Source organism: Cherax quadricarinatus, unplaced genomic scaffold (genome assembly GCF_038502225.1).
Source record: "Cherax quadricarinatus isolate ZL_2023a unplaced genomic scaffold, ASM3850222v1 Contig140, whole genome shotgun sequence".
NCBI lineage: Eukaryota > Metazoa > Arthropoda > Malacostraca > Decapoda > Parastacidae > Cherax > Cherax quadricarinatus.
The window spans coordinates 221,727-239,884 of NW_027195166.1; the positions used below are offsets into that span (position 1 = coordinate 221,727).

The following is an 18,158-nucleotide window of genomic DNA, read 5'->3' on the forward strand; positions in this document are numbered from 1 at the left end:
CTTACTGTTGCAAAATATCTGCCCTTTACTCCCACATAAATCCCAAAATATTTGGAATATTTCCAAAAGTACGTCACCAAAAAATAGAACAATCATTATTTTACAAAGCCTGTGAATATTATTCCACTTAATTAGGTAGTAAAGGCACAGTTAAGTGAAATAAGTCAATAACTTACTTCTGAGATATTGGCCTGGAACGCGGGCCAGCCTCCCCCCCATCTTGAAAAAAAAAAAAAATTCTGTGAAAATCGCTTTTGTTTCAGTGTTTGCCTTATAAAACTGGTGTTCTACTGCAGTTAGCCTCTCAAACTTCGTTTCCTCTTACTCAAGGCCAAAGAATACGACATGGGGAAGAGGGGAAATAATTTCATATGGAATATTGCTGATGGACACTCGCCATAGTATGACCTATTTTATCAAGTCTAGAGTATATAACATGTTTCTATGTTATTTATAGTGTTTATTATGTCATATTAGATCAATTCTGATAGATAAATAAGCCAGAGAGTTGACATAAGCATAATAATGAAGTGATTTCTCCTGCCTCTCTCGAGAGCAGGAATTCCGCTGAGTCAGCTAATGTTCCCAGATGGTTCTTGATTGGCTGGAAATCTATGGATAAGCACCTCCTACTCTCATATGATGCTAAATCATCAATTATTATATTAAAAGAATAATGCAAGCAATACCAAGAAAAAACAAGGAAAAAATTTAAAAAAAATATACGGGTTGAGAGCAGATGTGCTACGCACATCGCCGTCATCATACATGATATAAATGACCATAATTCCTTGTGGAAATGTCACAGAACATTGATTCGTATACCAGAGTGTTGCCAAAGAGTTAAGCTATTTTTCTATATGATTAACTCAATTTCCATAATTTTTCGATTTTTTTTTTTTTGCTCGTGTGCCACGCATCTCATACTGCTCTTAAGTGAGGAGCATACTGTAATGGTGATAGGTTTGTGTTAACCATCTTTGATATTGTTTTAATGTCATCCTTACACCATTTATAACATTTCTGGTATATTTTTAATTGTTTATACAGTAGTGTACTGTATATTGTACTCAACAGAATAGAGGAAATCAGCTCTAATATATATTATTTAGGTATGAATACTGGTCAGAGAGCCTGTCGTAAGTTCGAGCCATCTGTAAATGAGTACGTCACTAAATGAGGAGAGGCTGTACTTGCATCAATTATTGTGAATTTAGTGCGTACTGTTGTTTCTAGTATCGTAACAATACTTTATTTTCATCACATTTGATAAATTATTAAATATTGATGTTGATTATAATGTTGCAGGTGACTGACTGCTATCAGAGACTGGAGTTTCTAGGTGATGCTGTATTGGACTACTTGATTACTGGTCATGTCTACTCTCACTTCACTTCATATTCACCAGGACAGATATCTGACTTAAGGTGAGCACTTCACTACATTTCCTATTCCCCCAGAACAAATAACTTAACCCCTTGAGGGTCTGTGCCATAGTTCTACTGCTTTAAAGCTATGATCAGTGCTGTAGTACTACGTCACGAGTTCAGCTCACTCAGATAAGCTGTGAGCAGAAAATTTGGGTCTGGATATGAGAGAATGGGTCTATGTTTTAAGTGTGCACCATACATAAAAAGTCCTGCAGCATAGTGCATAATAAGAAAAAAACTACGACTGTGTTTTGGATTAAAAGAGCGACTTTGCAGTGTATTTTCATGTGGTTTTTACGGTTGTATTTGTCATTTCTTAGTCTCAGTTGATAGAATGAAAGACATATTACAGAAATAGAGATGATTTTGATTGGTTTCAGGAATGAAAATAGCTTGAAACTGAGCTCAAACTAGCAGAAATGTTAAATTTTTTCTGATGTTTGAGTAAACATATCACGTGTGTGTCCAATACACGTCAACTTGTGGGTCTAATACATGATCATGAATCCACTGATATTATTTATGCAATTATTGCAGTATTGCATAACAATAAATCTATTTTTTGGTGTGAATAAAAATTCTTTTTTGTGAATTAACCCTTTGACTGTCGAAGGGCCCAATCCTGAAGTGTCTCCTGGTGTCGCAAAATATTCGAAAAAAAAAAAAATTATTTTTTCTTATAAAAATGTTAAGATTATTTTTCTGATTGTTTTAGTCCCCCAAAAAAATTTTTCCCATCAGTACTTACCGAGATATAGAGTCCTGAAGTTTGCTGAAATTGATCTTCTAGTGGCAACAGCGGCGACTGCCGCTCACCCGGTAAACTTAGATTTACTTGTATTCGATGGTTTCTTGTTTTTTTCACTATTTTATTTTTTCACATAACTTTTGTGGCCTGTGAGACCAAATTATTGTGCAATGTTCAAATATACACTCGTTGAATGTAACACAATTATAGCAAAAACACTCGTATCATTATAATGTTGCTAAAACTTGTTTACACAAACAATGTAAACAAATGTTTATTACGATTGTTTTATAATATATATACATATGTACAATCACTGGACACTTTATTAGAAGTGCTGCAGCTTGTGGAATTCTTTGAAACATGGGTATAAGCACAATGGTGTCTTACACTCCTCACACATAAAATGAGTGTCTCTGCGTTTTTGTGGGCGTTTTGTGGTATGTCCACAGACAAAACACCTCTTCTGAGCATTTTTCTTGGCAGTAGTAGCAGGCAGTGGTATGGGGTAGTGATCACCAGGCCTCAGACTAGAGGACATGTGTTGATAATTTTGTGGGCGCTGGTCTATTGCAGGTGTTGTTTCTTGGTACTTGAATATTATTTGTCTGATGACTGACAAACAAAATTCACCATATTTGGGTTTGTTCTTGGTCTTCAACTTATACATATTATAAGCATTCAGCATGGAAATGTCAAGAAGATGGAAAAACAGTTTTATGTACCACTTATAACTCTTGTGAACACAGTCAGCAAACCCAATCTGCATGTCACATTTGTCCACTAAGCGCATATTGAGGTTGTAATCCATCACATCTGCAGGTTTTACAATGGGTTCATTGGTCTCTCTATTCTGCTTGCCAGTGTCTACCATTTCGTGTCGGTGAACTGATGTCAGCAGTGTGACATCACGTTTGTCATGCCACCGAAATGCCATGATGTCATTGGCAGCAAACACCTGCACTTCACCTCTACGACTGCCAGCTTCGAACCTAGGCATATGTTTACGATTTCTACGCACTGTGCCACACACATCTGTCATGTTCATACACAAGAAATCACTGAGTATAGGGCTTGTGTACCAGTTGTCAGTATATAAAATATGCCCCTTACCAAGATATGGCTCCATCATTGTTCTAACCACATCACCAGAGATACCCAGTAACTTCCTGGTATCTTCCAATGTTTTACCGCCAGTGTGCACAATTATATCCAAAACCAGACCAGTTTTGCAATCACACAGAACAAATAACTTTATACCAAAGCGTTTCCTCTTGCTTGGTATATACTGCTTGAATGACAGTCTTCCTTTGAACAAAATCAAAGACTCATCAATAACAAGCTTCCTGAAGGGATGAAAATACATACAGCACTTTTGTTTCAGGTACATAAACACACGTCTGATCTTACATAAACTGTCGCTTCTGTCAGGCCTGGTTTTGTCTGAAAAGTGTAACATAAGTAACAGTAACACAAATCTATTCACTGGTATAATGTCACTGAAAGCAGGGGTTGAAATCAGGCGGTCTGTCACCCAGTATGTGTTGACACTATGCTTATACACATATGGCATAAGCATTATTGTGGCAAAGAACAGATACATCTCTGCCACAGTTGTGTCCTTCCACTGGTGTAGGCGTGATCTTGGTGACAGAATAGTGTTTGCCATGGTGTACTCATAGTATGTATTGCTTTCCCTGACAATAATGCCCATCAGGGGTTCATCGAAGAACAACTGAAAGCATTCCAGTTCAGTGGGATTGTTCCCAAGTGTACATGATGGCCGTATTCCACTTTGTCCTCCATCAAAGTCATGGGGATTGGGAACAAACTTGTCATCTTGCTGCCAATCCCAGATGCGGTCAGCTGGTGCGTTCTGGATATTGTAATGTCGTTGTGGTTGTGCAGGTTGTGGTTGTGGTTGTGAGAGTGTGGGGTCGGCCGAGGCTGGTTGTAGTTGTGCAGATTCAGCAGCGCGGGCAGTAGCGTGGCCCGCTGCTGGTGTCACATGACTCATGCCACCATCACTATCACCACCACCGCCTGCTGCCTCACTCAAATCATTTATACCCATCGTAACAATATCGTCATCTTCACTATCAGGACGTGGTGTAGGGCCATGGGATGTGCTCCGAGATGTACTCCTTCCTCTTGGAAGAGCATATGGCACACTACCAGACTGCATGCGACGTCGTATATACTGCCGCTTCACTGGGGAATATTCACCCTCACTGTCACAACTAGAACTGCTTTCAATAACCTTGAAATCACTATCACTATCACTTGCACTGCTCACATCTGAGTCTTGTACACGGGCAAATAGTTTCCTCTTTCGTCCTGGTACAGGTGAACATGAACGAGCCGGCCCAGCACCAGAGGTGGAAGGTTGTGGGTCATCTGGGTTTTCATCACTAATTATGTTATCCTGGGTAATTTTCTCGGTCACACCCGCTTCAAAACCAGGGAATTCACTTTCACTGACACTATCATCACTGTTTGAGCTATCACTTGGGAACAAAAGACCTCCAATCCACCGAGGAGTGAGGAACTTCTTACCGTGAGGCATGGTGAAAATGGACTACCAAGATGGCGTTCCCACAATGCACCACTGAGTCCCAGATTTTTTTCACAGGGTGCACACCGACCACTGAGACCCATTCTCTCTCGTGTAGGCCTACCAGCCCTCTCCCGCTTGATTTGAAGCCGCTAGAATTTATGCGTATAGATACGTCAAACACGGTATCTCCCATGACGTATATATACGACCGCGACAGTCAAAGGGTTAAAAATCAAAATGGAATTCATGTGTAAAGCCTGGAAACATAAATAATAAACAGAGCAAATGATATTTTAGTGCCATGAATACCTGCATTGTATATTCTGGTCCATGTTTTGAAACTGGAATATTTTTAAATTTGTGTGAAATTGACCAAATTACCTTTATTGGGTAGTTGAAATAGTTTATTGGTTGGTTTCTTGTGCTCAGTCGATAAAACAGAAGGCACACTAGTGAAATAGCTAAGAATTTGGTCAACTGGAACAACGTAATTGGCCTTAAATAGGAGTCAAATTGGGCAAAATCACTGATGCATAAATTTCACTGACACAGCAAAATTTGCCAAAGTGTAATTTCGCCAGTTTTTCTTCAAATTTCATACTTTTTGTTTTATTTCTGCCAGAAACAGATTCTCTACTGTTTCATAAGAAAAATTAAGTTTTTTTTTTTTTTTAAATTCTTGGACCCTATGGACAAGTTTCAGATGGGGGGTCTGACCCTCTAAGGGTTAAGGTGAACACTTCATTACACCTTATATTCACCCAGAACAAATAACTTAAGGTGTACATTGATAACAAATTTTCTTCCTCTGTGATTATTCTTTTATATATTTGTGAGTGTTTGTTGGTTATGTTGTTATGATTCAGTCATTGTTGACAGACTTTGTCTCAGTCTTCCTTATACCCACCACCAGAGTTTCTCTTCCTTATACCCACAACCAGAGTTTCTCTTAATTATACTCACCACCAGAGTTTCTCTTCCTTATACCCACCACCAGAGTTTTTCTTCCTTATACCCACCACCAGAGTTTCTCTTCTTTATAACCACCACCAGAGTTTCTCTTCCTTATACCCACCACCAGAGTTTCTCTTCCTTATACCCACCACCAGAGTTTCTCTTCCTTATACCCACCACCAGAGTTTCTCTTCCTTATACCCACCACCAGAGTTTCTCTTCCTTACACTCACCACCAGAGTTTCTCTTCCTTACACTCACCACCAGAGTTTCTCTTCCTTATATCTATCACCAGAGTTTCTCTTACTTATACACACCACCAGAGTTTCTCTTCCTTATACCCAGCACCAGAGTTTCTCTTCCTTATACTCACCACCAGAGTTTCTCTTCCTTACACTCACCACCAGAGTTTCTCTTCCTTATACCCACCACCAGAGTTTCTCTTCCTTATACCCACCACCAGAGTTTCTCTTCCTTATACCCACCACCAGAGTTTCTCTTCCTTACACTCACCACCATAGTTTCTCTTCCTTACACTCACCACCATAGTTTCTCTTCCTTATACCCACCACCAGAGTTTCTCTTCCTTATACTCACCACCAGAGTTTCTCTTCCTTATACCCACCACCAGAGTTTCTCTTCCTTATACCCACCACCAGAGTTTCTCTTCCTTATACCCACCACAAGAGTTTCTCATCCTTACACCCACCACCAGAGTTTCTCATCCTTACACCCACCACCAGAGTTTCTCTTCCTTATACCCACCACCCGAGTTTCTCTTTCTTATACCCACCACCCGAGTTTCTCTTTCTTATACCCACCACCAGAGTTTCTCTTCCTTATACCCACCACCAGAGTTTCTCTTCCTTATACTCACCACCAGAGTTTCTCTTCCTTATACCCACCACCAGAGTTTCTCTTCCTTATACCCACCACCAGAGTTTCTATTCCTTACACCCACCACCAGAGTTTCTCTTCCTTATACCCACCACCAGAGTTTCTCTTCCTTATACCCACCACCAGAGTTTCTTTTCCTTATACCCACCACCAGAGTTTCTCTTCCTTATACCCACCACCAGAGTTTCTCTTCCTTATACCCACCACCAGAGTTTCTCTTCCTTATACCTACCACCAGAGTTTCTCTTCCTTATACCCACCACCAGAGTTTCTCTTCCTTATAACCACCACCAGAGTTTCTCTTCCTTACACTCACCACCAGAGTTTCTCTTCCTTATACCCACCACCAGAGTTTCCCTTCCTTATATGCACCACCAGAGTTTCACTTCCTTATACCCACCACCAGAGTTTCTCTTCCTTATACCCACCACCAGAGTTTCTCTTCCTTACACCCACCACCAGAGTTTCTCTTCTTTATACCCACCACCAGAGTTTCTTTTCCTTATACCCACCACCAGAGTTTCTCTTCCTTATACCCACCACCAGAGTTTCTCTTCTTTATACCCACCACCAGAGTTTCTCTTCCTTATACTCACCACCAGAGTTTCTCTTCCTTATACCCACCACCAGAGTTTCTCTTCCTTATACCCACCACCAGAGTTTCTCTTCTTTATACCCACCACCAGAGTTTCTCTTCCTTATACCCACCACCAGAGTTTCTCTTCCTTATACTCACCACCAGAGTTTCTCTTCCTTATACTCACCACCAGAGTTTCTCTTCCTTATACCCACCACCAGAGTTTCTCTTCCTTATACCCACCACCAGAGTTTCTCTTCTTTATACCCACCACCAGAGTTTCTCTTCCTTATACCCACCACCAGAGTTTCTCTTCCTTATACTCACCACCAGAGTTTCTCTTCCTTGTACCCACCACCAGAGTTTCTCTTCCTTAAACCTGCCACCAGAGTTTCTCTTCCTTATACCCACCACCAGAGTTTCTCTTCCTTATACTCACCACCAGAGTTTCTCTTCCTTACACCCACCACCAGAGTTTCTCTTCCTTATACCCACCACCAGAGTTTCTCTTCCTTATACCCACCACCAGAGTTTCTCTTCCTTATACCCACCACCAGAGTTTCTCTTCCTTACACCCACCACCAGAGTTTCTCTTCCTTATACCCACCACCAGAGTTTCTCTTCTTTATACCCACCACCAGAGTTTCTCATCCTTATACCCACCACCAGAGTTTCTCTTCCTTTTACTCACCACCAGAGTTTCTCTTCTTTATACCCACCACCACAGTTTCTCTTCCTTATACCCACCACCAGTGTTTCTCTTCCTTATACCCACCACCAGAGTTTCTCTTCCTTATACCCACCACCAGAGTTTCTCTTCCTTATACCCACCACCAGAGTTTCTCTTCCTTATACCCACCACCAGAGTTTCTCTTCTTTATACCCACCACCAGAGTTTCTCTTCTTTATACCCACCACCAGAGTTTCTCTTCCTTATACCCACCACCAGAGTTTCTCTTCCTTATACCCACCACCAGAGTTTCTCTTCTTTATACCCACCACCAGGGTTTCTCTTCCTTACACCCACCACCAGAGTTTCTCTTCCTTATACCCACCACCAGAGTTTCTCTTCCTTTTACTCACCACCAGAGTTTCTCTTCTTTATACCCACCACCAGAGTTTCTCTTCTTTATACCCACCACCAGAGTTTCTCTTCCTTATACCCACCACCAGAGTTTCTCTTCCTTTTACTCACCACCAGAGTTTCTCTTCTTTATACCCACCACCAGAGTTTCTCTTCCTTACACCCACCACCAGAGTTTCTCTTCCTTACACCCACCACCAGAGTTTTCCTTATACCCATCACCAGAGTTTCTCTTCCTTACACCCACCACCAGAGTTTCTCTTCCTTACACCCACCACCAGAGTTTCTCTTCCTTACACCCACCACCAGAGTTTCTCTTCCTTACACCCACCACCAGAGTTTCTCTTCCTTATACCCGCCACCAGAGTTTCTCTTCCTTATATCCACCACCAGAGTTTCTCTTCCTTACACCCACCACCAGAGTTTCTCTTCCTTATACCCACCACCAGAGTTTCTCTTCCTTACACCCACCACCAGAGTTTCTTTTCCTTATACCCACCACCAGAGTTTCTCTTCCTTATACTCACCACCAGAGTTTCTCTTCCTTATACCCACCACCAGAGTTTCTCTTCCTTATACCCACCACCAGAGTTTCTCTTCCTTACACCCACCACCAGAGTTTCTCTTCTTTATACCCACCACCAGAGTTTCTTTTCCTTATACCCACCACCAGAGTTTCTCTTCCTTTTACTCACCACCAGAGTTTCTCTTCTTTATACCCACCAACAGAGTTTCTCTTCTTTATACCCACCACCAGAGTTTCTCTTCCTTACACCCACCACCAGAGTTTCTCTTCCTTATACCCACCACCAGAGTTTCTCTTCCTTTTACTCACCACCAGAGTTTCTCTTCTTTATACCCACCACCAGAGTTTCTCTTCTTTATACCCACCACCAGAGTTTCTCTTCCTTATACCCACCACCAGAGTTTCTCTTCCTTTTACTCACCACCAGAGTTTCTCTTCCTTACACCCACCACCAGAGTTTCTCTTCCTTATACTCACCACCAGAGTTTCTCTTCCTTACACCCACCACCAGAGTTTCTCTTCCTTTTACTCACCACCAGAGTTTCTCTTCCTTATACCCACCACCAGAGTTTCTCTTCTGTATACCCACCACCAGAGTTTCTCTTCCTTACAGCCACCACCAGAGTTTCTCTTCCTTACAGCCACCACCAGAGTTTCTCTTCCTTACACCCACCACCAGAGTTTCTCTTCCTTACACCCACCACCAGAGTTTCTCTTCCTTATACCCACCACCAGAGTTTCTCTTCCTTACACCCACCACCAGAGTTTCTCTTCCTTACACCCACCACCAGAGTTTCTCTTCCTTATACCCACCACCAGAGTTTCTCTTCCTTACACCCACCACCAGAGTTTCTCTTTCTTACACCCACCACCAGAGTTTCTCTTCCTTACACCCACCACCAGAGTTTCTCTTCCTTACACCCACCACCAGAGTTTCTCTTCCTTATACCCACCACCAGAGTTTCTCTTCTTTATACCCACCACCAGAGTTTCTCTTCCTTACACCCACCACCAGAGTTTCTCTTCTTTACACCCACCACCAGAGTTTCTCTTCCTTATACCCACCACCAGAGTTTCTCTTCCTTACAACCACCACCAGAGTTTCTCTTCCTTACACCCACCACCAGAGTTTCTCTTCTTTACACCCACCACCAGAGTTTCTCTTCCTTATACTCACCACCAGAGTTTCTCTTCCTTACACCCACCACCAGAGTTTGTCTTCCTTACACCCACCGCCAGAGTTTCTCTTCCTTATACCCACCACCAGAGTTTCTCTTCCTTACACCCACCACCAGAGTTTCTCTTCCTTATACCCACCACCTGAGTTTCTCTTCCTTATACCCACCACCAGAGTTTCTCTTCCTTATACCCACCACCAGAGTTTCTCTTCCTTACAGCCACCACCAGAGTTTCTCTTCCTTACACCCACCACCAGAGTTTCTCTTCCTTACACCCACCACCAGAGTTTCTCTTCCTTACAGCCACCACCAGAGTTTCTCTTCCTTATACCCACCACCAGAGTTTCTCTTCCTTACACCCACCACCAGAGTTTGTCTTCCTTACACCCAACACCAGAGTTTCTCTTCCTTACAGCCACCACCAGAGTTTCTCTTCCTTACACCCACCACCAGAGTTTCTCTTCCTTACACCCACCGCCAGAGTTTCTCTTCCTTACACCCACCACCAGAGTTTCTCACTTTACCTTATATAGTCATATCCTGCTTTACAGTGCTTCATTTTATGGCATTTCACTAATGCAGCAGTTTTCAGTTATAGCCATTCTTCATGTATTCTTCATGTATTCTTCATGTATTCTTCATGTATTCTTCATGTATTCTTCATGTATTCTTCATGTATTCTTCATGTATTCTTCATGTATTCTTTCTGTATTCTTTCTGTATTCTTTCTGTATTCTTTCTGTATTCTTCATGTATTCTTCATGTATTCTTCATGTATTCTTCATGTATTCTTCATGTATTCTTCATGTATTCTTCATGTATTCTTCATGTATTCTTTCTGTATTCTTTCTGTATTCTTTCTGTATTCTTCATGTATTCTTCATGTATTCTTCATGTATTCTTCATGTATTCTTCATGTATTCATGTATTCTTCATGTATTCTTCATGTATTCTTCATGTATTCTTTCTGTATTCTTTCTGTATTCTTTCTGTATTCTTCATGTATTCTTCATGTATTCTTCATGTATTCTTCATGTATTCATGTATTCTTCATGTATTCTTCATGTATTCACACTTCACAAAATAAATGTATTCCCCAGGGAGGTACTACCGTCCTGTGGTAGTAGGTTGGTAGACAGCAGCCACCCAGGGAGGTACTACCGTCCTGTGGTAGTAGGTTGATAGACAGCAGCCACCCAGGGAGGTACTACCGTCCTGTGGTAGTAGGTTGATAGACAGCAGCCACCCAGGGAGGTACTACCGTCCTGTGGTAGTAGGTTGATAGACAGCAGCCACCCAGGGAGGTACTACCGTCCTGTGGTAGTAGGTTGATAGACAGCAGCCACCCAGGGAGGTACTACCGTCCTGTGGTAGTAGGTTGGTAGACAGCAACCGCCCAGGGAGGTACTACCGTCCTGTGGTAGTAGGCTGGTAGACAGCAACCACGCAGGGAGGTACTACCGTCCTGTGGTAGTAGGTTGGTAGACAGCAGCCACCCAGGGAGGTACTACCGTCCTGTGGTAGTAGGTTGATAGACAGCAGCCACCCAGGGAGGTACTACCGTCCTGTGGTAGTAGGTTGATAGACAGCAGCCACCCAGGGAGGTACTACCGTCCTGTGGTAGTAGGTTAGTAGACAGCAGCCACCCAGGGAGGTACTACCGTCCTGTGGTAGTAGGTTGGTAGGCAGCAACCACTCAGGGAGGTGCTACCGTCCTGTGGTAGTAGGTTGATAGACAGCAGCCACCCAGGGAGGTACTACCATCCTGTGGTAGTAGGTTGATAGACAGCAGCCATCCAGGGAGGTACTACCGTCCTGTGGTAGTAGGTTGGTAGACAGCAGCCACCCAGGGAGGTACTACCGTCCTGTGGTAGTAGGTTGATAGACAGCAGCCACCCAGGGAGGTACTACCGTCCTGTGGTAGTAGGTTGGTAGACAGCAGCCACCCAGGGAGGTACTACCGTCCTGTGGTAGTAGGTTGGTAGACAGCAGCCACCCAGGGAGGTACTACCGTCCTGTGGTAGTAGGTTGGTAGACAGCAACCACCCAGGGAGGTACTACCGTCCTGTGGTAGTAGGTTGATAGACAGCAGCCGCCCAGGGAGGTACTGCTGTTCTGTGGTAGTAGGTTGGTAGACAGCAACCACCCAGGGAGGTACTACCGTCCTGTGGTAGTAGGTTGGTAGACAGCAGCCACCCAGGGAGGTACTACCGTCCTGTGGTAGTAGGTTGATAGACAGCAGCCACCCAGGGAGGTACTACCGTCCTGTGGTAGTAGGTTGATAGACAGCAGCCGCCCAGGGAGGTACTACCGTCCTCTTTTAGTAGGTTGGTATACAGCAACCACCCAGGTAGGTACTACCATCCTGTGGTAGTAGGTTGATAGACAGCAGCCGCCCAGGGAGGTACTACCGTCCTGTGGTAGTAGATTGGTAGACAGCAGCCGCCCAGGGAGGTACTATCGTCCTGTGGTAGTAGGTTGATAGACAGCAACCACCCAGGGAGGTACTACCGTCCTGTGGTAGTAGGTTGATAGACAGCAGCCACCCAGGGAGGTACTACCGTCCTGTGGTAGTAGGTTGGTAGACAGCAGCCACCCAGGGAGGTACTACCGTCCTGTGGTAGTAGGTTGATAGACAGCAGCCACCCAGGGAGGTACTACCGTCCTGTGGTAGTAGGTTGATAGACAGCAGCCACCCAGGGAGGTACTACCGTCCTGTGGTAGTAGGTTGATAGACAGCAGCCACCCAGGGAGGTACTACCGTCCTGTGGTAGTAGGTTGGTAGACAGCAGCCACCCAGGGAGGTACTACCGTCCTGTGGTAGTAGGTTGGTAGACAGCAACCACCCAGGGAGGTACTACCGTCCTGTGGTAGTAGGTTGATAGACAGCAGCCACCCAGGGAGGTACTACCGTCCTGTGGTAGTAGGTTGGTAGACAGCAGCCACCCAGGGAGGTACTACCGTCCTGTGGTAGTAGGTTGGTAGACAGCAGCCACCCAGGGAGGTACTACCGTCCTGTGGTAGTAGGTTGATAGACAGCAGCCACACAGAGAGGTACTACCGTCCTGTGGTAGTAGGTTGATAGACAGCAGCCACCCAGGGAGGTACTACCGTCCTGTGGTAGTAGGTTGATAGACAGCAGCCACCCATGGAGGTACTACCCTCCCGTGGTAGTAGGTTGGTAGTAGACAGCAACCACCCAGGGAGGTACTACCGTCCTGTGGTAGTAGGTTGGTAGACAGCAGCCACCCAGGGAGGTACTACCGTCCTGTGGTAGTAGGTTGATAGACAGCAACCACCCAGGGAGGTACTACCGTCCTGTGGTAGTAGGTTGATAGACAGCAGCCACCCAGGGAGGTACTACCGTCCTGTGGTAGTAGGTTGATAGACAGCAGCCACCCAGGGAGGTACTACCGTCCTGTGGTAGTAGGTTGGTAGACAGCAGCCACCCAGGGAGGTACTACCGTCCTGTGGTAGTAGGTTGATAGACAGCAGCCACCCAGGGAGGTACTACCGTCCTGTGGTAGTAGGTTGATAGACAGCAGCCACCCAGGGAGGTACTACCGTCCTGTGGTAGTAGGTTGATAGACAGCAGCCACCCAGGGAGGTACTACCGTCCTGTGGTAGTAGGTTGGTAGACAGCAGCCACCCAGGGAGGTACTACCGTCCTGTGGTAGTAGGTTGGTAGACAGCAGCCACCCAGGGAGGTACTACCGTCCTGTGGTAGTAGGTTGGTAGACAGCAGCCACCCAGGGAGGTACTACCGTCCTGTGGTAGTAGGTTGATAGACAGCAGCCACCCAGGGAGGTACTACCGTCCTGTGGTAGTAGGTTGATAGACAGCAGCCACCCAGGGAGGTACTACCGTCCTGTGGTAGTAGGTTGATAGACAGCAGCCACCCAGGGAGGTACTACCGTCCTGTGGTAGTAGGTTGGTAGACAGCAACCACCCAGGGAGGTACTACCGTCCTGTGGTAGTAGGTTGGTAGACAGCAGCCACCCAGGGAGGTACTACCGTCCTGTGGTAGTAGGTTGGTAGACAGCAGCCACCCAGGGAGGTACTACCGTCCTGTGGTAGTAGGTTGATAGACAGCAGCCACCCAGGGAGGTACTACCGTCCTGTGGTAGTAGGTTGGTAGACAGCAGCCACCCAGGGAGGTACTACCGTCCTGTGGTAGTAGGTTGGTAGACAGCAACCACCCAGGGAGGTACTACCGTCCTGTGGTAGTAGGTTGGTAGACAGCAGCCACCCAGGGAGGTACTACCGTCCTGTGGTAGTAGGTTGATAGACAGCAGCCACCCAGGGAGGTACTACCGTCCTGTGGTAGTAGGTTGGTAGACAGCAGCCACCCAGGGAGGTACTACCGTCCTGTGGTAGTAGGTTGGTAGACAGCAGCCACCCAGGGAGGTACTACCGTCCTGTGGTAGTAGGTTGGTAGACAGCAACCACCCAGGGAGGTACTACCGTCCTGTGGTAGTAGGTTGGTAGACAGCAACCACCCAGGGAGGTACTACCGTCCTGTGGTAGTAGGTTGGTAGACAGCAGCCACCCAGGGAGGTACTACCGTCCTGTGGTAGTAGGTTGGTAGACAGCAACCACCCAGGGAGGTACTACCGTCCTGTGGTAGTAGGTTGGTAGACAGCAACCACCCAGGGAGGTACTACCGTCCTGTGGTAGTAGGTTGATAGACAGCAACCACCCAGGGAGGTACTACCGTCCTGTGGTAGTAGGTTGGTAGACAGCAGCCACCCAGGGAGGTACTACCGTCCTGTGGTAGTAGGTTGATAGACAGCAACCACCCAGGGAGGTACTACCGTCCTGTGGTAGTAGGTTGGTAGACAGCAACCACCCAGGGAGGTACTACCGTCCTGTGGTAGTAGGTTGATAGACAGCAGCCACCCAGGGAGGTACTACCGTCCTGTGGTAGTAGGTTGATAGACAGCAGCCACCCAGGGAGGTACTACCGTCCTGTGGTAGTAGGTTGATAGACAGGAACCACCCAGGGAGGTACTACCGTCCTGTGGTAGTAGGTTGGTAGACAGCAACCACCCAGGGAGGTACTACCGTCCTGTGGTAGTAGGTTGATAGACAGCAGCCACCCAGGGAGGTACTACCGTCCTGTGGTAGTAGGTTGATAGACAGCAGCCACCCAGGGAGGTACTACCGTCCTGTGGTAGTAGGTTGATAGACAGCAGCCACCCAGGGAGGTACTACCGTCCTGTGGTAGTAGGTTGATAGACAGCAACCACCCAGGGAGGTACTACCGTCCTGTGGTAGTAGGTTGATAGACAGCAGCCACCCAGGGAGGTACTACCGTCCTGTGGTAGTAGGTTGGTAGACAGCAGCCACCCAGGGAGGTACTACCGTCCTGTGGTAGTAGGTTGATAGACAGCAGCCACCCAGGGAGGTACTACCGTCCTGTGGTAGTAGGTTGATAGACAGCAACCACCCAGGGAGGTACTACCGTCCTGTGGTAGTAGGTTGATAGACAGCAGCCACCCAGGGAGGTACTACCGTCCTGTGGTAGTAGGTTGATAGACAGCAACCACCCAGGGAGGTACTACCGTCCTGTGGTAGTAGGTTGGTAGACAGCAACCACCCAGGGAGGTACTACCGTCCTGTGGTAGTAGGTTGGTAGACAGCAACCACCCAGGGAGGTACTACCGTCCTGTGGTAGTAGGTTGGTAGACAGCAGCCACCCAGGGAGGTACTACCGTCCTGTGGTAGTAGGTTGGTAGACAGCAACCACCCAGGGAGGTACTACCGTCCTGTGGTAGTAGGTTGATAGACAGCAGCCACCCAGGGAGGTACTACCGTCCTGTGGTAGTAGGCTGGTAGACAGCAACCACCCAGGGAGGTACTACCGTCCTGTGGTAGTAGGTTGGTAGACAGCAGCCACCCAGGGAGGTACTACCGTCCTGTGGTAGTAGGTTGGTAGACAGCAACCACCCAGGGAAGAACTACCATGCAGTGGTAGTAGGTTGGTACACAGTAACCACCCAGGGAGGTACTACCGTCCTGTGGTAGTAGGTGAGTAGACTGCAACCACCCAGAGACGTACTACCGTCCTGTGGCAGTAGGTTTATAGACAGCAACAACCCAGTTAGGTAGTACCATCCAGTGGTAGCAGGTTGGTATAGAGCAACCACCCAGGGAGGTACTACCGTCCTGTGGTAGTAGGTTGGTAGACAGCAACCACCCAGGGAGGTACTACCGTCCTGTGGTAGTAGGTTGGTAGACAGCAACCACCCAGGGAGGTACTACCGTCCTGTGGTAGTAGGTTGGTAGACAGCAGCCACCCAGGGAGGTACTACCGTCCTGTGGTAGTAGGTTGATAGACAGCAGCCGCCCAGGGAGGTACTACCGTCCTGTGGTAGTAGGTTGGTAGACAGCAACCACCCAGGGAGGTACTACCGTCCTGTGGTAGTAGGTTGGTAGACAGCAACAACCCAGGGAGGTACTAGCGTCTTGTGGTAGTAGCTTGGTAGACAGCACCCACCCAGGGAGGGACTATCGTCCTGTTCTAGTAGGCTGATAGACAGCAACCACACAGGGAAGTACTACCGTCCTGTGGTAGTATGTTGGTAAACAGCAGCCACCCAGGGAGGTACTATCGTCCTGTTGTAGTAGGTTGATAGACAGCAACCACCCAGGGAGGTACTACCGTCCTGTGGTAGTAGGTTGGTAGACAGCAACCACCCAGGGAGGTACTACCGTCCTGTGGTAGTAGGTTGATAGACAGCAGCCACCCAGGGAGGTACTACCGTCCTGTGGTAGTAGGTTGGTAGACAGCAACCACCCAGGGAGGTACTACCGTCCTGTGGTAGTAGGTTGGTAGACAGCAACCACCCAGGGAGGTACTACCGTCCTGTGGTAGTAGGTTGGTAGACAGCAACCACCCAGGGAGGTACTACCGTCCTGTGGTAGTAGGTTGGTAGACAGCAACCACCCAGGGAGGTACTACCGTCCTGTGGTAGTAGGTTGGTAGACAGCAGCCACCCAGGGAGGTACTACCGTCCTGTGGTAGTAGGTTGGTAGACAGCAACCACCCAGGGAGGTACTACCGTCCTGTGGTAGTAGGTTGGTAGACAGCAACCACCCAGGGAGGTACTACCGTCCTGTGGTAGTAGGTTGGTAGACAGCAACCACCCAGGGAGGTACTACCGTCCTGTGGTAGTAGGTTGGTAGACAGCAACCACCCAGGGAGGTACTACCGTCCTGTGGTAGTAGGTTGGTAGACAGCAACCACCCAGGGAGGTACTACCGTCCGGTGGTAGTAGGTTGATAGACAGCAGCCCCCCAGGGAGGTAGTACAGTCCTGTGGTAGTAGGTTGGTAGACAGCAGCCACCCAGGGAGGTACTACCGTCCTGTGGTAGTAGGTTGGTAGACAGCAACCACCCAGGGAGGTACTACCGTCCTGTGGTAGTAGGTTGATAGACAGCAACCACCCAGGGAGGTACTACCGTCCTGTGGTAGTAGGTTGGTAGACAGCAACCACCCAGGGAGGTACTACCGTCCTGTGGTAGTAGGTTGGTAGACAGCAGCCACCCAGGGAGGTACTACCGTCCTGTGGTAGTAGGTTGGTAGACAGCAACCACCCAGGGAGGTACTACCGTCCTGTGGTAGTAGGTTGGTAGACAGCAACCACCCAGGGAGGTACTACCGTCCTGTGGTAGTAGGTTGGTAGACAGCAGCCACCCAGGAAGGTACTACCGTCCTGTGGTAGTAGGCTGATAGACAGCAACCACCCAGGGAAGTACTACCGTCCTGTGGTAGTAGGTTGGTAGACAGCAGCCACCCAGGGAGGTACTACCGTCCTGTGGTAGTAGGTTGATAGACAGCAGCCACCCAGGGAGGTACTACCGTCCTGTGGTAGTAGGTTGGTAGACAGCAACCACCCAGGGAGGTACTACCGTCCTGTGGTAGTAGGTTGGTAGACAGCAACCACCCAGGGAGGTACTACCGTCCTGTGGTAGTAGGTTGATAGACAGCAACCACCCAGGGAGGTACTACCGTCCTGTGGTAGTAGGTTGATAGACAGCAACCACCCAGGGAGGTACTACCGTCCTGTGGTAGTAGGTTGATAGACAGCAACCACCCAGGGAGGTACTACCGTCCTGTGGTAGTAGGTTGATAGACAGCAACCACCCAGGGAGGTACTACCGTCCTGTGGTAGTAGGTTGGTAGACAGCAACCACCCAGGGAG

At 47.1% G+C, this 18,158-nt stretch overlaps 1 protein-coding gene across 1 annotated transcript in view; it reads left to right on the forward strand.

Annotated features, from left to right (window-relative positions):
* The window catches only part of LOC128685665 (endoribonuclease Dicer-like), a 179,226-nt gene that overhangs the window by 117,488 nt on the left and 43,580 nt on the right, over positions 1–18,158 (forward strand). The window contains exon 4 of the mRNA XM_070080090.1: positions 1,309–1,427. Coding sequence (XP_069936191.1) covers positions 1,309–1,427 — 119 coding nt within the window. The remainder of the gene's footprint in view (positions 1–1,308; positions 1,428–18,158) is intronic.